Raw genomic sequence first — 24,654 nt, forward strand, 5'->3', positions numbered from 1 at the left:
AGTGCCACCCTGTGACTGTGCCCAGGGGGGTGCAACACAACAGCCTCCTCACCAGCCTGGGTGGCCCCAGGGTGGGTAAACTGAGGCATGCGGGGGGGCAGTGACCCAGTTGCGGGGGGTGTGTGCAAAGGAGGGGTGGTTCCTGGGACCTCAAAACACCACACCAGGAGCTCAGTCAACATCCAATTTACTGACAGCGGGGGCGGGGGGAAGGGTATCTGGGGGGGGCAGGGGGAAGCTCCCGAGCAGGTCAGAGCGTGTGTGGGGAACCCACCCCAAGGAGAGCACAGGGGTGTGGAGTGGCGGCGCACACAGATGAGAACAGCTCAGTAGTGCAATACCAGGGACGGCACAGGGAGCTGGGGAGGAGGGGCTCAAGCCTGGTCCCCCAACCCTGTCAGGGCTGGAGGGGCAGAGAAGTGCTGCTGGTCATACTGGGGAAGGACCAGTCCCTCGCTGTTCCTGCGGTACCCCTAGTGTGCACCTCCCGGGGTCGGTGCCAAGGTGGCGGGGGAGGGGGGGGGGGGGCAACAGGGGCTCTACCCTCTCCATGCTGCTTCAATGCCACCCCCAGCTACATACCTAAGTGCCACCAAGGCAGGGGGGTGCTGGGACCCCCCATCCCACTGGAACCCCACCCCACGTTTCACATGCTTCCCAACAAGTCCTAACAACCGCGGTGGAGGCGGGAGGCAGAACCAGGATGCTAAAACACCACCCCTGGGTGATGGGGAACGCCTGGGGTGAGGGCTATCTACAGCCTGAGCGGGCAGCGAGCCCCCAGGGGGGACCCTAGGGGACACGGTAAGTGGAGGTGTTCTTGGGCTCGGTGCTGGGGATGCACCAGTCCCCTGCCTCCTGGCTGGCCTGGTAGTGCCGCCACGCTGACTTGTTGTAAACCGGCAATCGCTCCACCGAGTCCGTGGACAGGGCCTGCGGGAGACACAGGGGGCTGGGGAGGGCCCTGTCCCCCTGGGCAGAGGCTGCAGACCCCGGGTGCCGGGGGAAACACCCACCTTTAGGTAGATGACAGCGTCGGTGCCGAAGCCCTCCATGGAGAAGAGCTGCAGGTCCCCCTGGAAGTACTTGGCGTAGAGGCGAGAGATGGGCAAGCCATAGCCAAATCCGGCCTGGCAGGGAGGAGGAGGTGGTGTACGGGGGTCCCTGGTGCTGGGGTCAGTACCCCCAGGGGACCCCAAGCCTCCCTATGTCACCCCAAGCAGCACCAGTGCACCCATGAGTGTCCATGTGCCACCTCCAGGCACCCTCAGTGGTCACCACGCCACTTTCAAACCACCCCATGCACACACCCAAATGTCCCCCTGCCACCCCAAAGTGTCCCCAGGTCACACCCAAGCACACCAAAGTGTCCCCATGCCACTTCAAAACATCCCCATGCCACCCCCAGGCACCCCAAAATGTCCCCAAGCCAAGCCCAAACACCCCCATGACACCGCAGGCACCCCAAGCCACCCTGATGGCTACTGTGCCACCCTCCAGCACTCCTAATGTCCCCACAGCGCAGACATCCCCACACCACCCCTAGCCACAGACCTGCACCCCATTCCCTGTCCCCCAGGGCCATGCAGGGCCCCCATGGCACCTACCAGGGGGGCCCCCCCAGTGCCCAGCTGTGGGGTGGGAGCGGTGGAGTACATGTAGCTGAAGAGGCGCTCGATCTTCCGCAGGGGGACACCCATGCCCCGGTCACTCATCTGCAAGACATGCTGGGGGGGTCACAACCCCACTCCTGGCTCCCCCCACAACTAAGTGTTCCCCGGACCGGGCTCGGGACCCTCTGGGATGGAGCCGGTGGCCCCTTATGCACCTTGATGGAGAGGTCCTCCTGGCCCAGGGCCACCATCACCTTGATGGCCGGCAGCCGAGGGCTGTTCTCATGGCTCTCCACGGTGGCTCGCATGGCATTCTGCGGGCACAGGGTCAGCTGTGGTTCAGGGGACGCCCCACAACCTCCCTCCTACCCCCCTTGATGGGGCTGGGGTTACCTTAAAGAGCTCAAAGAGCATGTGGTAGAGATGCGAGGGGACGTAGACGATGTTGATGGGCTGCTGGGCATTGCTCGCTGCAGGGAGGAGAGCAGCTGTCAGCATCATTGTCCTCCCCAGCCCCAAATGAGCCACCCGAGAATCCCCTGCAGCAGGGACATCCCCCAGCCCGGCCTCACCATTCACCTCCTCGATCTCCAGGTCAGGCGAGGACATGTAGTACTTGTCACACAGGAGCTTAGCCATGTTGTAGGCATCTGGGAGGGGGAGGCAGAGAGGTCAGCACACCCAGCATGAAGGCAGGAGAAGTGTTTGGGGCCCTCTCCCTCCCAAATATTTTCCATCCCTACAGAACCAGGAAGTTTTTGGGGTCTTCTGGGGTAACCCCAAAGCACAGGGGACTGTTGACACCTTGGCTGAGGTCCACCCAAACTTGTGACACAAATGGCTTCCAAACAGGTGGATCCCAGGGCAAGGGGAAGATCAGGGGGACCCTCAACTCCCCCAGTTCATGCCCCCCGTGGGAGTGGGAGCCCCCTGGTCCCCACAGACCTCTCACCACGTTGGCCACGCTGCAATGGGGGTCAATGCTCCCAATGTGCTTGGGGTGCGCAGGGTTGGTGCTGCCATCGAAGAGCAGAGCTGGAGAGGGGACAAGGAGAACAGCAGGCAGTGGGGACCCTGTCTCAGCTCCAGAGACACCTGGGGCCACCCCACAGCCCAGGATGTGCCCAGCCACCCCTGAGGAGTGAAGGGGACATATGGGGATGGGTGGGGACATGGGGGACAGGGACACGTGTAGAGCAGAACGGGGAACATCTCAGGGTAGGGAGGTGCCTGGGAGAGGCAGGGCAGAGGGAAAGCCTAAGGCTGGGGGGGATACACAGGGCTAGTATGTCTTGGGGCGGGGGGAGCACAGGGCTGGGACAAGCCACGGGGTTGGGGGCTGGGGGACACTCAGGGCAGGGGCAGGATCCCTGGGGCTGGGGGGTATGCCCGGGACTAACAGGGGTGCTCAGGTTGGGACACTTGGAGGAGGGGGATGCCTGGGGCAGTGAGGGATCCCCGGGGGACCCCCAGGGCAGTCGGGGACCCCTGGGCCGCTCACTGTGCTGGTTGATGAGCATGCGGATGGAGATGCGGCTCAGGTAGAAGCGGTCGAGGAAGTACTGGATGTTCTGGTTGGAGACGGGGTCATCTCCATAGGCCTCCTTGTACTCGATGACCCCCTGAGCCATGGTGGGCACCACGTCGTTGTGCCGGTTGCGGATGGTGACCAGGGCATCTGTGAACCTGGTAAGGGGAATGGGATGGAGCTGGGGGACACCTGGTCCGGGCAGAGCCTCGATCCAGTCCAGCTCTCCCCAGGAGCTGGTGGCACTGGGGAAACCCAGAGCAGTCTGCTGATACCTTGCTCAGGGCTTGGTATAGTGGGGGCAGTTTGGGGACCGTATAGATAGGGTGCAGGGTGCCAAGGCCCCTCGGTGACGCCAGCTCTCGCTGCTGTGGGTCTGGGAGGAGGGGACACCCCAGGACCGGAGACAAGAGGGGTCAAAGACACGCTGTCACCTGCCAACTTACTGTCCCAGGGTGGCCTGGTCCTCAGGGTCCCTGTCGAGGAACGCCATGATGTCCAGCAGGCTCTGGACGTACCTGGGGAAGGAGCTGGTTACTCCCCACCCAGTGCCCCTAAAGCCAAAGAACACCCCAGGCACCCCACAGCAGGGGGGCACAGGGTGCCCTGGGGTGCTGCTCCATGCAGGGAGAGGGGCTCAGCACCCCCTCAACCAGGACCACCCCCCAAAAGCTGCTGCCCCATGAAACCACCCCGTGCTTGGCAGGGGGTCCAAGCTTATCCTGCCCCCATGGTGGCCTCTGGGGACACTTGGAGATGCAGGCCCTCCGATGGGGTGAGAGGCATGAGGGTCCCTGCAAGCCGGAGTCCCTGCAGGAGGCCTGCAGGAGCATGGCACGGCTGCATTCTGCTGCCAGGCAGTGCTGGCAGGGACTGAGGACACTGCACAAACAACTCGTCACGTGGTGGCACTAGGAGAAGGTTCACGATGCCAGAGCTGGCAGGGGGACACGGTACTTAATGGGACACCCAGACACCACCCACCCCCAAGGACATGGACCCCCCCAGCCATTGGAGCTGGCTCAGCCCTTTCAGGCTGGGGCAGGACATAAGGCGGCACCAGTGACCGCAATGGCTGGGTCCCCCCATACCCCACTGGTATGGGGGTGTCACCAAAGGGCCTGCAGCCTTTGTCACCCAAGGGCATGGCATGGCACCAGCTGCCAGCCACCTGTCCCTGTCCCTCTTCCAGACCAGCTGGGGAGGACAGTCGGTGGCAGCAGCGGGACGTGCAGTGGTGGTGGGACCTGTGGTGGCAGTGGGATCCCCTGCCATGACAGCAGTGGCAGTTGTGATAGTAATGGGAGCCATACAGGTGACAGCGGTGGGACCCACGGTGGCACTCAGGCAGGTGACAGTGGTGGGACCCCTCTGGGTGACAATGGTGGGACCTGGGGCAGTGGGACCCCTGGCAGCAGGACTTGCACAAGCGCCAGCAGTGGCACCCCCGTGAGCAACAACAGTGGGACCTGTGGTGGCAGCGGAATCCACGCAAGTACCAGTGGGGGGGACCCCCAGCAGCAGGACCCGTGGTGGCAGCAGGACCTATACAGATGGTGGTGGCGGCACCTCCACACCCGACATGGTGTGGGGCTGGGTGGTCCCGGAGGCAGCAGTGGCCCCCCCAGGCCCCCCCATCTCACCAGCTCTGCACCAGCTGGACGGAGGGAGTGCGCAGGACGCGGTCTGGCAGCAGGTTGATCTCCTTCATGATGTTGGAGAGGCGGACGGGCAGCTCCTGCCGCAGGAAGGCAAAGGAGGTCTTCTCACAGGCATTGCTGGAGCCTGGGGGGGACACACACGGGCTGAGCCCCAGCTCAACACCCCCAGCCCCAGGGCTGGCTGCACTGCTGCTTCTCTTGGGGAGGGGACGGCTGGCAGGGCAGGAGCAGAGGAGGCAGAAGCAGGTCCCTGCCCCTGGCTGGAGGAGGACCCCAAGGGGCACAGCGCGGCCTGCTGGGGAGGGTGACCTAGGTGGCCAGTACAGCCCAGTACAGCTCAGACTGGGGCTGGAAAGCCCCCCTGCGGGTGATTCTGAGCAGAGAAGTACTCGGGCCACCATCAGTGCTGGGGACACCCAAACCAGCCTGGTGGCACCAGGCTGCTGAGAGCCTCTGCCACGGGGACACGCCGAAGTGTCCCAAAGATATGGGTGTCCCCAACCAGGGGCTGGCGCCCAGCGAGGCTGCGGGGGGGCGGGGGGGAGCAAAACCGTCCCCAAGGCCCTAGAGGGGCACAACCCCAGGGACAAGGGACACTGGCGGAGCTGTACATGAGGAGGACTTGAGGAGGGATCCCAGCGCTGGTGGGATGGGGCAGAAGCTGGGGGGGACCGGGCAGGGGCCAAGGACCCCCGGGTGCAGCCGCCAGCCTTGGCTGGGACAAGCACAGAGGGGGACGCAGGTAGACATAGTGCTGACATTGAAACTCCCGGGGAAGGGGGGGCAGGAGGAGCCCAGGACCGGTGACAGCGGTGGGCGGGGGCAGCTCCACCTCCCTGGGGTATTTCCTCGAGGCCTTTGCTTAGTGGGGGGCCTGTGTCACCCACCTGGAGGTGCTGGGGGGCCAAGCAGGTATTTACCAAGGCGGGAGGGGGATGACTGGGGGTGTGCAAGGAACACCTGGCCAGGGGTCCCACACACAGGGTTATTTAGCTGGTGGGGTCAGGAGTCACCCCATATGGGGGTATTTACCGGGGACTCACCTGGAGGGGCACGGCAAGGGGGGGGGGACACCCACCCAGCCATCCCCCAGGGGGGTGGCTTCCCAGGTTGTTACTTGCCCGCCGGGGGTAGCACCCCGGGGGTCGTTACGGGGGACCTCCTGCTCCGGCAGGTGCCCACCAGGAGACCAGTTCCCAGCCCGTTATTTACCCGGTAGCGGATGTTCCCTGGCCAGGGCAGGGGCGGCGAGGAGAAATATTTACCCGGGCTGGGGGGCATCTGGGGGGTAACATCGCCCCCGAAACACGATCACCGGGTACCTGGGGGGGGAGGGGGGGGGGGGGTTACAGCCACCCAGGCCCAGACACCCACCGGGGCGGGTCCCTCCCCAGGGGCAGCGCCCGCAGCCCCCCTCCCCCTCCGAGTATTTCTCTCCCTGCGGGGGTGCACGGCGGCCCCTCCCGGAGCACCGCCCCCAGCCCGGCCGTGCCCCGCGGGGCGGGGGTATTTACTCGGGCCAGGTGGACGTCAGGGGGTGTCTCCCTCCCGGAGACACCCACCGGCGGGGGGGTGTGTGGGTATTTACCGAAGTCCAGGAACTGCTTCATGGAGAGCGGCGATGGCGAGAACTTGCTGAAGTGCTCGATGTAGGTGGGCACGCCGGCCAGCGCCGCGCGCTTCCCCAGCCACCGCAGCAGCCGCATGGCGACCCCGGCCCGGCCCCGGCCCCGGCGCGCCGCGCGCAAACAACCCGCCCCGCTGCCAATCACCGCCCGCTAGCTCCGCCCCCGCTCGGCCACGCCCCCAGCTGTAACCCCGCCTGGCCCGGAGCTACCCCCCCCCCCGCTTGACTCCTCGCTGCCCGGGGGAGCTGCGAGGTCTGCTGAGCCCAGCCCGGCCCCCTATCACCCCACCGTAAGCCCCCTCTCCTTGACCCATCCCCCCCCCCCCCATCCCCCTCACCCGGAGCACTGCCCCCCCCTCCCCTTCCTGCCCAGGGCACCCCCCGGTAAAACACAACCCTCTTCCCCACCCCTACCCCCCTGTCAGCCGTGACACGGAGACAAGGGGTTACAAATCCCGGAGCGAGGCTTTATTGGGCCCCGCAATGGGGGCAACGGGGGGGGGGGGGGGGGGGTAGGTAAGCGGGGTCCGGGGGTCCTGGGCCCCCCCCCCCCCAGTACCGACCGTGCTCCGGGGCTCAACACCCAAATGCCGACAGGAGACACGGCATAACTTAACCCCTGGGGCAGCGCCCACGGGAGATAAGGCTGCGGGGGACCCACACCCGGCCTCATACATGCACCCCCCAAGTCAAAGCTGTGTCCAGTACAGACTGGAGGGCGCTGGACATGCAGGACCAGGCCCCTGCGCTGTGCTGGGGAGGGCTTGGCAGGGGAGGAAGGAATGCAATCTCACCACCCCCATCCCCACGACAACACGGAGCCTGGGGGCAAGCAGAGGGGGGGGGGTCCCACACCCAGTGAATGGGGATGCAGGGGGGTGGGGAGCAAGCATGTCCCAGCGTGGTGCAAGGACATGTCCCAGCATGTAAGGACACATGTGGGACACTGTGAGGAGTGTCTGCACAGGGTGGGGGGGGGGGAAGGCACTCGGTGAGACCAGCAGCAGTCCTGTCAGGGAACTGGGGGGGGGGGGGGCATCTTTGGGGCTCACCCCCACGAACGTGCAAGACACGAGCGTGCAAGAGTGGGGCTGCGTGCCGCTAGCCCAGGGAGGCAGATGGGAGCTGCGGAAGCCAGCACTGGGATGTGGCCGCATCCCAGGGGGAGGCAGGTGGAGGGGCTGGGGAGGGGGGGAATGCACTTGTGCAAAATCAAACACGGGCCCTCGTGCTCCCCTCACATGGGCCAGGGGGTGGGCGGGGGTCTCAGTAGTACTTCTCTGGCTCCTGCCACTTGGTCACCCAGTGTTTCTTGCATCGGCGGGGCAGGAGGCCGCCGGGCTGGTAGCGCTGCTCCTGCCGGATCCTCACCGCGTGGTACTTGGGCATGATCCGGTAGTAGCGGGTCCGCTGGAAGAAGTCGCACTGGGGGGAGGAGGGAGAGGGTCAGTGTGAGGCTGGGGCGCGACACTGGCGGGTGAGGGAGAGACCCCAGAGCTGGTGGAGAGCAGAGGCAAAGGGAGCAGCAGTCCTGGAGCCACCGGGAGAGACCCCACAGAGCCCCCCGTCACCTATAGGGACCCTATAGGAGAGATGAGGCAGTGAGGAAGAGGAGAGAAGGCTGAAGAGGAGGAGGATGCCGCTGCAGCTGGCCCCCACGGGGCATTACCAAGCGGGTGGCGTGGGCGCCTGGGGGGGGGGGCAGTGGGGCTGCCCCCCCCCTTAGTAGTCATCTGTCAGCCGCTCGGTTTCTGATGGCTGGATCCTCATCTCTGCCTTCTGCCCCTTGGCTTCATACATGGCCCGCGTGTTGGCCCGCCGGAAGAAACCGCACTGTGAGGAAGGAGGTGACAGGGGTCATGGGGGGACAGGATAGGGACCAGGGGGTGTGGTCCTGTGGGGTGGGGGGGAGCAGGGCGGAAAGCTGCCCTATTGCACCCTCACCCCGGTGCTCACTCCTGGGGATGCTACAGGGTGGGTGGCCTGGCAGATCTACCTAACCTCCTGTCAGGGGGTCCCCCAGGGGGCTGGGGGTCCCCAGAAGGCTGGACCCCACCCAATCCCTACAGCACAGGGGGAGGTGGGAGGCATTGGGGGTGAGGAGGTGCCATCGTTGAACCCTGCTTTGGCTGGGTTTTATTATTTGCAACTCCCAAAACGTTTTGCACCAGCTGACAAGTCGGGATGCTCTCTGCTCCTCTTTCTCATCACTCTGCAGGTGAGCACCTCCAACCTGGGGGGGCACCTTCCACCCACCACTCTGAGCATCCTTGCCAGGTGGGGAGGATGGCAGCTACCAGTGACACGAGCCTGTCAGCTCTCAGCACGGCTCCTGCACCCCTCCCTGGGAGGGGAACCGGGCACCCCCTCACCTTCCAGAGCAGGAGGATGATGAGCCCCAGCAGCAGCAGCCCAGCTGCCACCGCCACCAGCACCAGCCACAGCGCGATCTCGGCCGGCTGCTCCTCTATCAGCTCTGAGTCCACGTCCACAGAGAACTGGAAGGGCCAAGAAGAGCCCCATCAGGGGAAGAGCTCCCAGTGGCTCCCAGCCTGTCCCAATAAGAGGCTCTGGCATCACTCACCCGCACCGTATGGTTCCTCATGTTGATGGTGGGGATGTGGGTCCGAAGGAAGAGCGTCGCGGTGCCGTCCACCTTCACCCGGTCGAAATCACTGTACTCCTGCAGGGATGTGGGTGGTGGGGGAACACAGGGACAGGGCGGGGCATGGCAGGAACACACAGATGATGGGGGGCAAGCGACAGGTGTTAGCTTCTGAGGCAAGACCTGGGGAGCTCGGTGCCCTGTTTCAGCACTGTCCCCAAGGGAGCAGCCCAGCCTTGACCCCATCACCCCCCACGGGGTCCCGCACTGACCTCGATGAAGGTGCTGTTCCACACGCGGGCACGGATGCTGAAGGTGGTGGGGTGCTGGGTGTGGAGGAGGGCGCACTCAAACCAGATGCAGCGAGCAGTGCCCTTGGAGCAGCTCTGGGAGGTAAGAGGGGCATTGGGGGGGGGAAATTAGAGCCCACAATGCACTGCACTGGGGCCAAGAAGCAGCGTGCACAGTGGTCCCAGTACAGGGCACGTGCTGCTGGCCCCCCTCCACCTCCTACAGCCCCCACTCACCAGCACCACCTCTGACCTGGCCTTCTTGGCGGTGGCCAGGGTGATGGGGGGCTCTGCTGGCTCGGGGGGCTCCAGCTCCCGCCTCTGTCGGGCCGATGCCTGGTCCTCCAGCAGCTGCAGGGGGGGACAAGCCCCATCAGAGCCCAGGCAGCTCTGCCCACACTGGGCTGATGGGGTGGCAATGGGGCAGGGACACATCCCTGCAAAGCAGCAGGGACAAGGTCACTCACAGTGAGGTTGAGAGGGTTAATGACCCCCCCGGGGGGCTGGCAGGTTTCATTGCTGTTGACGAGGATCTCCGTGGGGTAGAGGAGCCATTTGCCGTTGGGGATCTCATAGGGCCACTCGAAGCCCAGCAGGATGGTGCCCAGGGTGCCCAGTGACTCGCCCTTGGTGGTCACCTGCAAAGCAGAGCAGGAGATTGAGACCGGCGCTCCCGACCCCCCCGGCAGTAGCCACCCCCCAGCTCACCTGGAAGTCGAAGCTGAGGGGGCTGCCCACGTCCTGCTCTCTCTGCATGGCCGACTCGCCCACCACCATCCCACTGAAGTGTGACTGGGCATGGGAGGAGGCTCTGGGGACAGGACGGGGTGGGGGACAGGCATGGTCAGTGGGGCAGAGGGGCAGGGAGCATCTCTGGGGCATCTGTCTGCCCCATTCCTGGGACACAGGGGGCCGTGCCCACTCCCCATGCAGCCAAATTCAGGAGGGGCGGGTGGAGGGGATGCAGAGGGACAGGGTGGCACAGCTTCGCTGCACTCACATGGTCAGCGAGGACTGGATGCTATAGTCCACCAGCAGCTTGGCCAACACGGGCTGCAGATCCTCCTGGGTGCTCTGCCTACCAAGGCACAGGGGTCAGCGTCTCCCAGCCGCTAACAGCCCCCCGGATGGTGTGGGGCAGCCTCCACCCTCCCAGCAGAAGCAGCAGGGTCCCTGCCCTGCCCGCCCAGGAGCCCTGCCTGCTTTCCTGTCCTTCCCAGACCAGCAATGCCACCAGATACGATCCCAATCCACCACCGCGTTTCCACCAAGCAAAAGGGGCTGGCATCACTCCAGGCACCCTCTTCCCAGCCCATTTCCACCCACTCAGGGTCACTCACGTGGACAGATCCAGCCACACCAAGATCTCCCGTGTGTCCAACATGATCCCAATGGCCTCGAAGGTGATGATCAACTCTGCCTGCAGCACAGAGGGACCGTGGAGCAGCTCAGCTGGACCCCACCTTCCTGCCAAGCCTCCAAAAAGGGCTGGGGGGGGAGCACTCACCCTCTGGTTCCTCTTAAAAGGGTTGCCCAGTTCACACAGCACCGTCTCTGCAAAGGTACAGGCTCCACTCTGGGGAGGGGGAGAGGGTGAGTACCATCCTGGCAAAGCCCACCCTCGTCCTTGTGCCTTCTGCAGCCAGGGAGGGGGACACCATCACCTACCGGGCGGACAGAGGAGGGCAGCAGGCTGGCCGGCACCGTGACGTTGAGCAGTGCCTCATGGGCATCCTCGCCGTTGGAAGGGGTGGTGGGCACATTGGTGATGTTGATGCTCAGGTAGAGCTTGCGCACGTCCCGGCTGTACTGCAGCACCTGGGTACCGTTCAGCCTGTGCAGAGACCATCCTCACTCAGTACACAGGTGGCCCACCCCAGGGGGATGGAAAGACCCCACCACCACCCAACACAGCCCAGGAGGGGCTGAGGGGTGACCTGTGGCCGAGGAGATGGCACAGCAGGGGACAGAGGTGTATGGGGACCCAGAGGGGCCCGCTGTCACCTGTGCAGGGGCTGGTTCTGGTCGGTGACAAAGCTGCTCTGGAGCTGGAGGTTGCTGTAGCACTTGTTGTCAGAGCCACACTCCTTCTGGAACTCGATCTGGAGGGACAGGGACATCCCCGTGAGCCTCCTCCCACCCCTCAGGCCAGGCTCGCTGCGGGGCCCACAGCCCAGCATCTCCATTATCCCCCTGGCACCTTGGTCTCGTTCTCATGGGACTGGTCCTGGTTGAGGACGGGGAAGGCGTCGAGGGAGTGGGGACCCAGCTGGAAGGTCCTGGGCTTCTCCACCAGTGAGTAGTTCATGGAGAGCACGATGGGGTGCAGCTTGTCTCGGATGTTGTCCTGCAGGGTGGGAGAAATCAGTGAAGCCCCAGCTCCCTCTCCAGCCCCCCTCTAGCTCCAGCCACAGCCAGGCAGCCCCTGGCACATCTGGGGTACCAGCCCCTGCCCACACCCTGCTCAGAGACCCAACAAACTCATCACAGGATGGTTGGATGGATTTCCACCTCTTTTCCTGACTCTGCTGTTCCTCCACACCCCACCATCCCCCTTCTCTATCTCCCAGGAGCCCGTCTCTCAGCTCCAGCACCACATGTAAAGCAACCTGCAGCGCACACAAACACATGTGCACTCCTGCATGCATATACACACATGTGCACTCGCACATGCTCACCAGCAGCAGCAGCTCCTTGGACTCACAGCGGGTCTCGGGCATGGGGAAGATGCCATGGTAGGTGGCAGAGTGAGTCCCCAAAAACCTGACTCTGGGGGGGTGTCGGTCCTTGTCAGCCTCCAGGATGTACTCCAGGGCTGCAGGGAGAGCAGAGTGCCATGGGTGTTGCACACACACGTGCCTCCAACACCCTCCCATGTGCACACACACACGCCCACTGACCCGTGTGCATGTCCACCCTTAAACATGTGCTCCCCCTGCACGCACACATGCACATACCTATGTGTGCATGCACCCTTGCACGAGTGCTGGTGGGCACCCCACAGCACACCCCCACATGCACGTGCACCCACACCTGCACCCCTGGGCACTCACTGATCTTCTCCTTGTAGTTGGGGTCTCCAGCACTCTGGTTGTAGGAGAAGCAGATGGTCACTGTGATACTGGGGGGGAAGGGGCCATGAGCGGGGCGCTGGCACCGCAGTGCCACGAGCAGGACTGGGGGCAGCAGAGCAAGGGGGCTCACCAGGAGTCAGGTGTGCACCGGGCAGGGTCCACCTTGCTGGGGCTCACCGTGAAGGTCTTGTTCAGGATGTTGATCACAGGCCGAGACCTAGGCAGAGATGGGGGTCGGCTGAGCTCCCCCCGGCAGCGCACAGCCCCTCCTTGCCTGGTGCCAGCTCCTGGAGCCAGGCACATTGCCCCATGCCCACCGCGCTGCCCTGCGGTGCGGGCAGGGGCAGGAGCCGTCCCTGCGAGGTGGGGGGGGGGCAGAGGGCTGCAAGACCTCCACCGCCCCCACTCCCTCACCTGAGAAGGACAATTCTCTCTGCCAAGCTGCCTACCAGGAGGTCGGGGTAGGAGTTACCGTCCACGTCCAGCCCCCCACTCAGTGAGTACCCAAAGGTCCACATGTGGTCAGGGTCCAGATCTGACCCACTGATCACCTGGAGTTGGGTTGGTGGGGGGGTGTCAGTCACTGCTCACCAGCCCCATGGATTTACCTGTTGCATACCACCCTGCAGCATAGGATGCTCGGAGGGGATCTGGAGCCCTGATGCCCCAGTGAGGGGCTCCCCATGAGGCCGTTACCTGCCGGGGTTTGTCCAGCAGCCCTTCTGCACTGCTGTGGTAGATGTAGACCTTGCCATGCCCCTCAAAAGGAGCCCCTACAGCAATATCTGTGGGGAGAAGAGCAGGGTCAGCCCCACAGCTCCCCCAAACACCCCCCAACCCCTCTTCAACTCCCCCAGCCCTGCTCCTCCTTGAACAACCCCCCCAACATGTCCCCCATCTCCTTCTTTTCACCCCAAACCTCCCCACAGCCCCTCAAGTGGGATCCTTTCTTACCTGGACACCCCCATCCAAAGGCAGCCCCGCTGCACCCCCCCATGGCTTCCCCTATGGCGCTCCCCAGCCCCTCACCCTGGAAGCCGTCCTGGTTGATGTCGCCGATGCTGGCCACAGCGAAGCCAAAAGCAGAGTTGCTGGGGCCAGTGAGGACCAGGCTGGGGTGGGTCTGGAAGTCCCCCACCTCATTCATGTAGACATACACCGCACCCCCCACCTCCTGTTTCCGCTGGAAGTAGTAGGGGGCTCCCACCACCAGGTCCTGCCACCTGCGGGGCCGAGGGGTGGTTGGGCCTGGGGGCTGCCACATAGCCCCACCCCGCCACACCAGAAGTGGTGGAGACACCCCTCACCCCGCCCCCCCCTCCCCCAAGAGCCATAAAATATGAGCCCCCCAAAAAAACCTCCCCACCCCCAGAGCTGTGTCCCCCCATGCTACAACCCACAGGGACCCCACTTGAGCAGCAGGATGCCCCAGGTGAGAGCCCACCCCGGGAGCTGGGGGGTCCCAGCCCCCCGCCCTCACCCATCGTTGTTGAGGTCTGCCAGGGCCACGGCGCTGCCGAAGTATGAGCCGACCTGGTGGCCGGGGAGCAGGAGGCTCCTCTGCAGCGTCTGCTGGGGGCTGCGGCTCAGCAGGTACACGGCACCCCTGTGCTTGTACCGGGGCGCACCCGTCACCACCGTCACTGCGTCCTTCTGCAGCACGGCCCTGCCCACCTCCGTGGTGTATCCTGCCACCAAACCCCACCAGTGAGATGGGGGCCAGCACGGAAACCCCCTGATGTGCCCACACCCACATCCCCCACCACCCCATGACCTCCTCCAGCACCCTAAACACCCTGGCATCAGCTGTTGGCACCACTCCTGGGGGTTCCCCAAGCCCCCCTAACCCCCTTTAACACCCACCCCCAAGATTCCTCCTAAATCCACATTCCCCAAACCTCCTCCTCGCCCCAAATCTACCAAGCCCCCCCCAGGGGGAAGCTCCCTGTGCTGCTGTCCCCCACCTATATAGGTGTTGCCGTTCCTCTTGTTGGGGTAGGAGAACTCATGCAGTTCCCACATCTCCCGCTGCAGCATGTAGTTGGTACCTGCAACAATGGGGGGGGGGGTTAACCCGGCTCAGCACCTAGTGCCTTTGCACGCTTGCAGTGCATGTGGGCACACGCAAGATCACACAACCACACACAGTGGGGCTGGGAGGGGAGCTCCGGGGGTCGCCCGGCCCAGCCCCTGCTAGAGCAGGCTCTCCCCCAGCAGGCTGCACGGAGCCGCCCGGCGGGTCTGGGTGTCCCCAGAGACGGGGACCCCGCAGCCGCTCTGGGCAGCCTGTCCCAGCGCCCCCTCACCCTCAGGGCAGACAAGGTCTCCCTCATGTTCAGGTGGAACTTCCCGCGCTGCAGCTGGTGCCCGTGGCCCCTTGTCCTGGCGCCGGGCACCGCTGAGAAGAGCCTGGCCCCGTCCTCCTGACACCCACCCTCCAGATATCTGTAGGCATCGTAAGATCCCCCCTCCGCCTGCTCCAGGCTGAACAGCCCCAGCTCTCTCAGCCCTTCCTCTAAGGAAGATGCTCCAGCCCCTGCTGGATCCTCTCCAGTAGCTCCCAGTCTCTCTGGAACTGGGGAGCCCAGCACTACAGACGTGGCCTCACCAGAACAGAGCAGAGGGGTACGATCCCCTTCCTCAACCTGCTGGCCACACTCCGCCTCATGCCCCGCAGGGTCCTGCTGGCCCATGGGCAACCTGCTGCCCACCAGCACTCCCAGTGCCTTCCCTGCAGAGCTGCCTCCCAGCAGGTCAGCCACAGCCCTTACCGGTGCGTGGGACTGTCCCTCCCCAGGGGCAGGACCTGACATGTGCCTTTGCCCAAGTCTCCAGCCTGTCCAGGTCACACACTGAGATGCACACACACAATACTTGCAGGGCACACTCAGCTACATCCTCATGCACAAAAACACATCCACACGCTCCAGCGTGTGTGTGCATTCCCCATGTGCATATGGGCACATAAGCACACACATCCTCTAGTGTGCACACAAACACAGATGCCCCTGCATGCACAAGGGGATGCCCAGAGGGGGCACGTGCAGCAGGCACCCCCCGGGAAGGGGGTCGTCCAGCCCTACTCCTCCCCAAGTACACGCACCTTGCCAGTTATAGGCACCAGGCGCCCCAAAATAGATGATGTTGGCGGTGAAGCCGGCACTGGTGCCCATCTGGCACATGCCGCTCTCGTCGGTGTCTGTGTTGGAGTTGCACATCTCGTTGTGGTAGGTCTGCCACTCGTCACTGATGTTGAGGCGCAGGTCATTGCCCCGCACGTAGCACTTCCCCACCATGCGCCGCTGGTCCTCGCTGCCCGACCACAGCACCTTGGTGTAGCGGTGAGCACAGGCCTGCCAGGACACCCTGGCAATCACCTCAGTGCCTGTGGCACCCCCAAAAATGAGGGACCACCACCCCACCCCCCTTGTGCCGCCTCTGCCCTGATCCCAGTGTCAGGCCATATAGACAGAAGTTGCCCTGCCATTAATGCAGCCCATATGCCACAGCGTTATCCCGGCTACAACGGTCTATAGGGTATGAGGGTGTCCCACCATCCGAGAGCTCCAGTCCATCCCACACCAGCATGCACCAGAAGTGGGGTCCAAGCACCCTGTCACCCCACAGCTCCCTGCCCCAGGGGCCCTCCTGCAGTGCCTCTGCCTCGTGCCACCACACTGGGGACACGTGCAAGACCCACATGAAAGCACCAACAGCTCCCTGGTGCCCTTGTGCAGTCACGCAAGGCAGCAGCTCAGCACTGGCACACACGCGTGCCAAGAACTGGGGTGCACGTGCACTCACCAGCACCCTCCCTGCTGGCTGCCGCTGGCTGGCCACTGTCACTCCCAGCCACATGTCATCGATGATGGCCTTGTCCGGCTCACCTGGATGAGGAAGACAGCGTGACAGCAGGGACCCCCACCACCCCCAGAGCCCCCCCACATCGGTGGGTATTTTGGGGTGCCCTTGAGGACTCACGTACTCTTCAACTCAATGTCGAGCCGCTGGCAGTCACTGGTGGAGGCAGTGAGGGGGCAGGCATAGACAGCGCCCGTCCGCGTGCTGTTGGTCGGCTCCACATCTTGGGGGGCCCCCACCAGCAGCCTGGGGGGCAGAGAGGGGATGGGGGGTATTGGGGGGGGGGGGGGGGGCAGCAGGTCCACCCATCCCAATGCCCTCTGCCTCATTTTGGGGGGAGGGGCAAAGCCAGGCAAGCTGCCCTGCGGGAAGAGGACGGTGGGGCAAGATGGTGGCCAGGAGGCACTCTGAAGGAATGGGAACTGCTTCCCTGGAGCACATCATGCCTTGCCACCCCCAAATAATGGGCGGCAGCGGACCCCCAGCCCCATCTCCAGAGCAGGAAGGGGGGTGTGTCCCCTCAGATGGGCATGCACAGGGCTGGCAGCCACCAGCCTCTCACCCCTAGCACGCTGAAAGAGCTCACAGGACGGGGCAGGGGACAGTGACAGACACACTCCTCACAGGACCTGATCCCAGCCTGGGCACACGGCTGAGCCCCCCATCCCAGTGCACAGTGTGGGGGTGCAGGAACAGGGCATCAGGCTGATGTCTGCAAACCGTGCCGGCATGGAGATGCAAAGTGGGGGGAAGCTGCTCAGCACAACCAGCACCAGGGCCCCCACACTTGTGTAAACAGCCACAGCCCTTCCCGGCCAACCTTTGAGCTGCCTCTGCGGCACAGCTGCGACATGTCCGGCAGACAGGCTCACCCTCTCCCGCCGCAAGAACCGGGTGTCCCGGCAAGACAAAGGGGGGACCCTCCCAGGAGTAGGGAGGGTGAACTGGGACCAGCTCCAGAAGGGGCACACGTGTATCCCTCTTCCCAGATGGGGGGTGGTCCAGGCTTGCCTCCCCCTCTCTGGGCAGCACTGGGGGTCTCAGGGGAGGCAGCACCCTTCCGGGGTGACTCAGGCCACCCGGACAGAGACATCCCAGCTGAGTCACGGCGGTGCCATGCAGGTGGGAGGACATTGGCATCCCTGGAGGGGTGTCCAGCCTGGAGATTGGCAATGCAACACCCGCAGCCCAGCTCCACATGCACTCATCCCCAAGAGGCTTTAGGGTGATGCTGAAGGGACCCCCGATGCACCTGAGCCCCCCACACCCCAAGGGATGAGGCTGGGGACCCCAGGTAGCAGCAGGGCACAGGATCCACAGCCCTGCCATGGGGCTGGGGGCTGGCAGGAGGACCCGGCCTGCCCGGTGGGCTCCGGAAAGGCCAGCCTTTCCGCCGGGAAGTCCTTTGGGATTGCGAGGACAATGGCGTGGAGGAGGCACGGCCACCCTGTGCCAGCAGAGGAAGCGTGTCCCTCCTCGCAGGCAGGATGGAGGCAGGCTGCCGGAGGGGACAGGGCACCCAGGTAGCTGCCGCTGCCCCCAGACCCTATCACAGGGCACGGGGTAACGAGCTGGCCGGCCCCCAGCACGGCCCCCAGCCAGGACAGGGGCAAGCCCAGCTGTCCCCATCCCAGCGCCACCGGGAAGGGAGCAGCGAGGCTGCGGCGGGCAGGAGGCCGGGAGCCGGGCACGTCGGGGCGGCTGACTCAAAGCCCAGGCACCGGAGGAATGTGGGGCCCCAGGCAGCCCCCGCCCCGGCACGCCCCCCCCCCCCCCCCCCCCGGGGACGGGCACCGCCAGCGGCACCGCTCCGGCTGAGTCAGCCAGATGCTGCAGGTGGGGGGGCTGCGTCGCTCAGCTGCAGGAAAGAGCCCCCGCAAAGGAGTGCAATGGCGGGGGGAACACGGGGCTGGGGATGCCCGTGGCATTCACATCCCTCTGGGAAAGTGGGACCCACCGGGTGCGAAGGCAAGGGTGGGCATGGGGTGGATGGGGGTGTGATTCCTCCTGACGTTTTCCAGCTCGGCACAAAGGAATCTGCCCCCCCCCAATTCCTGCCCCTCCCCCAGACTTGAGGGACGGGGACACACGCACACAAGGGGCACCATTGTCCCCACTTACCTGGGGGGGTGGGGGGGTGGGAGAAGTGACTCAGTGCAGCCACTGTGACTCAGGGATGGAGGAAGAAGCCGGGGGCAAGCCCTTCCCCCCCACCCCAAGCCCCAGCAGGACCCACAGCCCTCGGGTGCTGCCCCACCATCGGCGCAGCTCCTGGGGGCACAGACACACGGTATAGCCCCTTGCTGGGGGCTGCCACAGCCGAGACCTGCCCCCAGACTCCCCAGGTGGTCCTGGCTCAGCCAGACCCCCAGCTCTCCCCATAGCCATGCCCCACGGCTCCTGGGGGGTGGGAGCTGGCCCAAGTCAAGCAGCTCCGACGCCTTGCCGCTTCCAGCCAAGATTTCCCAGCACGGCTGCCCACCCACGGGCTCTGCTCCTGGGGGGCAGGTCACAGGATGCTGGGAGCTTCTGAGCCCCACCAGAGCCGGGGGCAGGGGACTTGGCCAGACACATGCACAGGCATTCCCCACCTGTGTGCGCTCCAAGTGCCATGCAGAGCCCAGATACCTCAAGATACAGGAAAACCAGAAGCTGGGTGCTGGGGCTCCCATCTTGGGGAGGACAGGACCAGTTTGTGGCACTGGCTCCAGCCGGATGGGGGCTGAGGAGACAGGCTCAGCCCAGGGACAGCAAAGCCAGCGATGGTCAAACAGCAGCAAGAGGGGGAGGCTGGGAAGGGAGGGAGGCAGGAATGCGAGAGGCCATGCCCCGTCCTAATCTGCCCTGGTAGAACCGGGGGATGGCGGCAGGGGGGGTCCCAGCGGCGCTGGCTGGGCTGGGTGGCTGCGGGATGATCTTAGCACCAGGGCACCGACCGGCCCCAAAAATGCAGCTGACCCCAGGCTGGAAGAGGTCTGATGGGGACGGCAAAGGACATCCAGCCCCAACACCACAGCAAGGGGAGCAGAGACTGTGCAGGGTGGGCTGGCCTGAGCCCCGAGGGGCTCTGCAATGGGGGGCTGTGCTCCCCCCCAAGCCCCCCCAGCAGGGAGCAGCTGGGCAGTGAGTGCAGTGCGTGCCTCATCCATCTCCCGACATACTGGAGGGATGACAAGCGCCAAGAGGGGGAGAGCAGGCAGGAGGGCAGGGGCTGCAGCGCAGTACCCTATCCTGCTCCACCATCCCATCCCTGGCCACAGGCAGTGATGGTGCAGTGGGGCACGGGGACCCTCCCCAAACCTCCCACCTCAAACCTCACCCTACACTGGGGCTGTAAGATGCTCCAGCTTTGAGAGATCAGCTCCACAACTGGGCTGCAGGGCCCCCCCAGACTCCCAAAGGCAGGCAGCCAAGGGGCATCCCTGACACAGCCCACCCCCGCCAGGCTCCGCTCCAGACTCGAACCACCACCACCCTGACGCACCCCCAGCTTGCAATGGGAGGGGAGGCCCTGCGATGATCAATCACCCCCAGGGAGCCCTGAGCGGGCAAATCTGCTGATGCCCACACCAGCAAGGAGGTGGGAGAGGGGGAGATGGCCCCCTGAAGCAGCAAGGGATGGATGGACAGATGCCGGCCCCGCTGTGATGAATCCATCCCCCCTCTGCCTGCCAAGGAGCCGCAGCCCCACAGGACCCCAGCAGTTTTCACGGCCCCTGGCCAAGGCAGGAGGAGCTCAGCCAGGCCGGCTCTGGCAATCAGCACAAAATCAGGCGAGGGGGAGGGAAAGCTGGGAATTCAGCTGGCCCCACTGCCAGCCAGGATCAGACAGACCCCCAAGCACCAGGCAGAGCCCCTGCTTCCCCACACACACAGGAGGGAAACTGAGGCACCCAGCAGATGTGGGTGCTGCCTCCCACCTACACACACAGGGCCCCCAGCCTCGCCAGCACAGATGCACTGTGCCTCAGTTTCCCCAAACGCACATGGGTCAGAGTCTCCTGGGTCCTGCCAGCACAACCACGAGCCATGCCAGCCCCGAGCCTGTGGGAGCAGCCAGACGCCAGTGCAGCACCAGCAGCCGAAGCAGTCTCTTAATCTCGGGGAGGCAGATAAGGCAGATAACACCGCTGCTTCCACCTTGCCTTCACCTGGCCCCGGGAGGAGCGAGCAAACAAACCTTTGCATGGGCACAGCTCCAGGACATGAAAAACACCACCGGGGTGGGGGGGACTCTGGCATCGCTCGGGCCACACCAGCCTGGCCCCCTGCCAGCACCCAGCTGGGAAGTGGCTCTCCCCCACCCCACCGGGAGGCCAGGAATGCCAGCTGTGCACCCGACCAACCTTGCCCCACTGCCATCCCAACACGTGCAGCAGCCACATCACAGCGCGGCCAGGCACCGGAGCCCCCCCAGAAGCACCTGACAGCTCCCCTCCCCCACACCCCCCCATCAGGAAGCGTCCCTTTCCTGTCCCCACCCCGGCTGCACCTGTGTGGGCCTGCCCGGTGAGCCAAGGGCAGGGAATGCTCCGTGCAGCACCGGGGCTGAAGGAGGGGAGCGGGTGCACCCCCACGGTGCTGCAGCCCATCTCAGGGCCCCCACCCCCATCCCCGCTGGCAGCCGGGCTCCGGGGAGGAAGCCGAGGGCTGGCCACCATGGGATGGGGGAGCCGAGGGGCATGCCTGCACCCGCCAGCCCCATCTCACCGCATCCACTCCAAACGGCTCCGACGCCCTAGGTTGGGGGCCACAGACACCCCCACGGAGGGAGCAGACCCTGCGGCTCTTCCAGGCCTCTGCCATGCTCCCACCTGTACAGACCACCCAGCTCTACTGCCCACCCACAAGGCCCAGTGGGGAAGCAGCGAGGCACCTGGCACCCCACAGCCCCTCTGCGCTCACAAGGGTCCTGTCCCCCGCAACGGGGACGGGCAGTGGAGGGCTCCCACGGGCAGGGGGTGTGAATCCCCTGGGGCTTTCGTGCTCCAAAGCCTTTCCCCCCACAGAACGCCAGGCCTCCACACCTCACCAGCATCATGCTCAGACACGCATGGGCCACGTGGCCCATGCTGGGGGATCACAGGCCCCTGCCAGGTGGGGCTAAAACCCCCCGAACCCCCCCAAGACTGAGCAACAGCAACTGCCAACATCTCAGGGAGATGGATGAATCAATCTGTCCCAGTGCCAGCCAAGACCCCGACCTCGATGCCTGCCCACCAGCTGCTCTGATGCCACTGGAGCTGGGGAAACCCAGCCATGGAAGGGAGCCAGTGTGTCCCCATGGGGACAGGGGGTCCCCAGGGTGCTGGGCCGGCTCCCGCACCCCCACAGCTGCTCCACAGGGAACAGCTTCACTCCCTCCAGGACTCCTGGACAAGCGCAACAACAAGACGTCCCATGGCAGGACAAGCGGCCAAAATGCATCTCTGGAATGCGGAGCAGCAGATGCCTCTGTCCGGCAGCTGCCACCAATCCCTCTGTCAGAGGCACGGTGGAAAAAAGGGAGCCCTCCGGGTGTCCGCAGGGCCCGCCCCCCCCCCCCCCCAGGAGCTCCCTAGGAGGGTGAGCCAGCAAAACCTGTGCCCCCAAGCAAGAAAAACCCAACCTAGCCCAGCCCCAGCGCCTTCGCCCGTACATGCACCTCCACACCGACCGTGCACCTCCGGCCACGAGGGAGCTGGGGATGCTGCCGGGGGCCCGGCCGAGCGGGGGGACAGCAGGGGACACGGCGGGGACAGCAGTGGGATCGCACGGAGAATGCTCCGGCTGAAAAGGGCTTTTGTGGGGGCTTTGCTGGGCAGCAGGAGTCACAGTTCAGCAGGTTCCCCAGGGCGGCGCAGATCGGGGCCAAGGGGGGGACGCGATGGGCTTCACAGCCACCCGGTGAGGGTCGGCGGGGCCGGGCCAGGCCCCCGCAGGTGGGGGGGGCTCCCCCCGGGGGGCTGCCGGGCTCCCTGCCCGCACTGCTGCCTCGGCACCACACCGGGGTCCTGCGTGGGGACCCTGCGGCGGGTGCTCAGCACCCCGAGAACGGGGCGAGGGGCGACGCGGGGTCAGGCTGCGACCCTCCCCCCCCCCCCCCCCCCCCAGAAACGGGGGCTGCAACGCACAGCCACGAGCGGGGGGAACCCTCAACGCGCCCCTTCGTGGCACGCGACTCCCCCTCACCCCACGCTCGGGGCTGGGGGCCGCCTCCTCCCACGGGACCCCCCGCTCCCACCCAGCGCCTCGACCCCCGGGACGGCCCCCGACCCGCGGGACGGCCCCCGGCAGTGCCTCCGGGCCCTTTGCCGTACCCCCGGGACCCCCCCCGGGGAGCCCCCGCCCGCGGCCCCGCTCCCGCCCCGCACTCACAGGCACCGCTCCCGCCGCTCGGTCTGCCGGTGCAGCGCTACAGAGAAGCCGAAGAAGCCACCGGGGGTCGCGCCCTCCTTGAGCACCGGGAAGACGCGGTCCAGGTTGAAGGCGGCGGCGGCGCCCAGTAACGCGCCCAGCAGCGGCAGCAGCCCCGGCCGCCCCGCCATGGCCCGCACCGGCTCCCGCAGCCGCCGCCGACCGCGCCCCACCGGGGCCGGTGCGCTGCGGGCGGGGCCGGGCCGGGCAGGGCGCGCGCCCTTCCGGGCACTCCCCTTAAAGGGGCCGCGCACCCCCCCCGCTCCCACCGGGCACCTGCGGGGAGGGAGGGGCGGCCCCGCGCCTGCGCGCGGGGGGGGCGGGGCCGGGCCGTACCTGCGCGTGCACGGCAGGCGCTGGGAGCATGCGCGGTGGTACCCGCCGCGGCCACGCAAGGTCGTGGTCACCCACGCGGGACAGTCGCGCACAGACACACATGGACACACAGAGACACAGAGACACAGACACACACAGACACAGACACGTACACCCACTCACAGACACAGACACACACGTACACACAGAGACGCACACAGAGGCACAGACACACATGTACACACATGCACAGACACACGGACATATGGACACAGACACAGACGCACAGACACACACATGTACTCACACAGACACGTACACCCACACACACAGGTACACATATATGCACACAGACACAGAGACACACATGTATCACACAGACACACAGAGACACACAAGCGCCCAGCCCTGCAGTGGACTGGGGGCAGCAACCGCCAGACCCCCCCAAAAAAACACCCAACCCAGCTGGGTGGGGAGCCACGTCCAGCAGGACCCCCCCTCCTGGGACCTCTGTGGGTGACACTCCCCCGGACCCCTGCTGCAGACCCTTTGGGATGAGACTCCAGGATGGACTGGGGGGCAGCTGCCCCCCGCGGGGACAGGGGACACAGGGGTGGGGACACCATGCTTTCCCCCCTGCGGAGGTGGTGGCACCGGCTGCCTCAGTCCCCAACCTGGGCAAAGGTCACCAGGAGCCACCACAAAGCTCCCACCCGTGCCAGGAAACACGTGGGTGGGTGGCAGTGGCAGGGAAATCCCGCCCCGGGTGAGCGGGCTGCAGGATGTCCTGTGTCCCCCTCCCCGATGTCCCTGTGCCCTGGTACAGCTCCCACGCTGCACCATGTCACTGGAAAGAGTGATGGCACAGGAGACAGTCCCGAGGGCAGCGCGCTGGCAGCTGGCACATGGCTGTGGCACAGGGCCCTGTCCCTTGTCCCTCATTCCCCATCCCCTGTCCCCCACCCTGTCCCCTGTCCCTTGTCCCCCATCCCCTGTCCCCCATCCTGTCCCCTGTCCCTTGTTCCCTGTCCCTTGTTCCCTGTCCCTTGTCCCCTGTCCCCCATCTCCTGTCCCCCATCCCGTCCCCTGTCCTTTGTTCCTTGTCCCCCATTCCCTGTCCCTCGTCCCACATCCCCTGTCCCTTGTCTCCAGTCCCTGTCCCAGGGTCCCCCGTGGGGATCGCCACGCTCCCGGCTCGGAGCACCCTGAACACCCACCACCTCCCTGGGGACAGGCGGATTTTCTCTGGTGGGTGACACAGTCCTCGGCATGGGGACAAAGAGCCCCGGCTGGGTGGCCAGGCCCCCTCCCGGCTTGGGGACATTTTGGGGTGCGATGGGACTGTCCCTGCCCACTGGACTGTCCGGTGTTTCAGGGTCTCACCCCAGAGGGTGCTGGCGCCCAGTGAGGGGTGTCTACGCCTAAGGAGCATGTTGACATCCGGTGGGGAGGGGTCTGCACCCGGGGGGGTATTAGCCCCCAGGGAGGGGCATTTCCTGCCGGGGGGGGGGAGGGTATTAGCTCCCAAAGAGGGGGGTGGTCTCACCCACGAGGGATATGAACACCCAAGGGTGCCAGCCAGCAGAGGGTCGTTACTCCAAAAGGACACTAGGTGGCGCTGTCCGCCCAAGGATGCGGGGGCTCTCAGTCCGCGCCCCCCCGCCGTTGTGGCGGGGAGGGGGCA

At 65.4% G+C, this 24,654-nt stretch overlaps 2 protein-coding genes across 5 annotated transcripts; both read right to left on the minus strand.

The window, feature by feature from the left end:
* Positions 1-180: 180 nt before the first annotated feature.
* On the minus strand, positions 181-6,581 carry PDK2 (pyruvate dehydrogenase kinase 2). 3 transcript variants are annotated; one of them, XM_055789852.1, is made up of 12 exons: positions 6,391-6,506; positions 6,068-6,124; positions 4,785-4,926; positions 3,588-3,659; positions 3,115-3,299; positions 2,559-2,648; positions 2,186-2,263; positions 2,007-2,083; positions 1,829-1,927; positions 1,608-1,715; positions 1,017-1,130; positions 181-933 (listed from the first exon to the last, which is right to left on the minus strand). In XM_055789852.1, exons 2-12 carry the CDS (start codon positions 6,081-6,083, stop codon positions 793-795), a joined length of 1,122 nt encoding a protein of 373 aa, XP_055645827.1. In that variant the 5' UTR covers positions 6,084-6,124; positions 6,391-6,506; the 3' UTR covers positions 181-792. The 3 variants fall into 3 exon arrangements, with proteins under 3 accessions (XP_055645827.1, XP_055645826.1, XP_005235934.1); XM_055789851.1 differs by lacking the exon at positions 6,068-6,124 and having other exon boundaries at positions 6,391-6,581; XM_005235877.4 differs by lacking the exon at positions 6,391-6,506 and having other exon boundaries at positions 6,015-6,124.
* A 350-nt stretch (positions 6,582-6,931) lies between these two features.
* On the minus strand, positions 6,932-22,945 carry ITGA3 (integrin subunit alpha 3). 2 transcript variants are annotated; one of them, XR_008744696.1, is made up of 26 exons: positions 22,617-22,944; positions 16,384-16,505; positions 16,203-16,285; positions 15,502-15,751; positions 14,363-14,446; positions 13,879-14,086; positions 13,428-13,621; positions 13,095-13,183; positions 12,813-12,949; positions 12,529-12,615; positions 12,378-12,445; positions 12,003-12,139; positions 11,525-11,671; positions 11,329-11,426; positions 10,993-11,158; positions 10,832-10,900; positions 10,665-10,744; positions 10,325-10,402; positions 10,033-10,135; positions 9,792-9,962; positions 9,562-9,675; positions 9,307-9,420; positions 9,014-9,112; positions 8,802-8,927; positions 8,099-8,262; positions 7,717-7,854 (listed from the first exon to the last, which is right to left on the minus strand). XR_008744696.1 is itself a non-coding variant. In XM_055790030.1 (25 exons), exons 1-25 carry the CDS (start codon positions 22,784-22,786, stop codon positions 7,696-7,698), a joined length of 3,153 nt encoding a protein of 1,050 aa, XP_055646005.1. In that variant the 5' UTR covers positions 22,787-22,945; the 3' UTR covers positions 6,932-7,695. The 2 variants fall into 2 exon arrangements, 1 of the variants encoding a protein (XP_055646005.1); XM_055790030.1 differs by lacking the exon at positions 8,099-8,262 and having other exon boundaries at positions 6,932-7,854; positions 22,617-22,945.
* Positions 22,946-24,654: the final 1,709 nt, after the last annotated feature.

The sequence above is a fragment of the Falco peregrinus genome, chromosome 18, assembly GCF_023634155.1.
Source record: "Falco peregrinus isolate bFalPer1 chromosome 18, bFalPer1.pri, whole genome shotgun sequence".
Classification (NCBI taxonomy): Eukaryota; Metazoa; Chordata; class Aves; order Falconiformes; family Falconidae; genus Falco; species Falco peregrinus.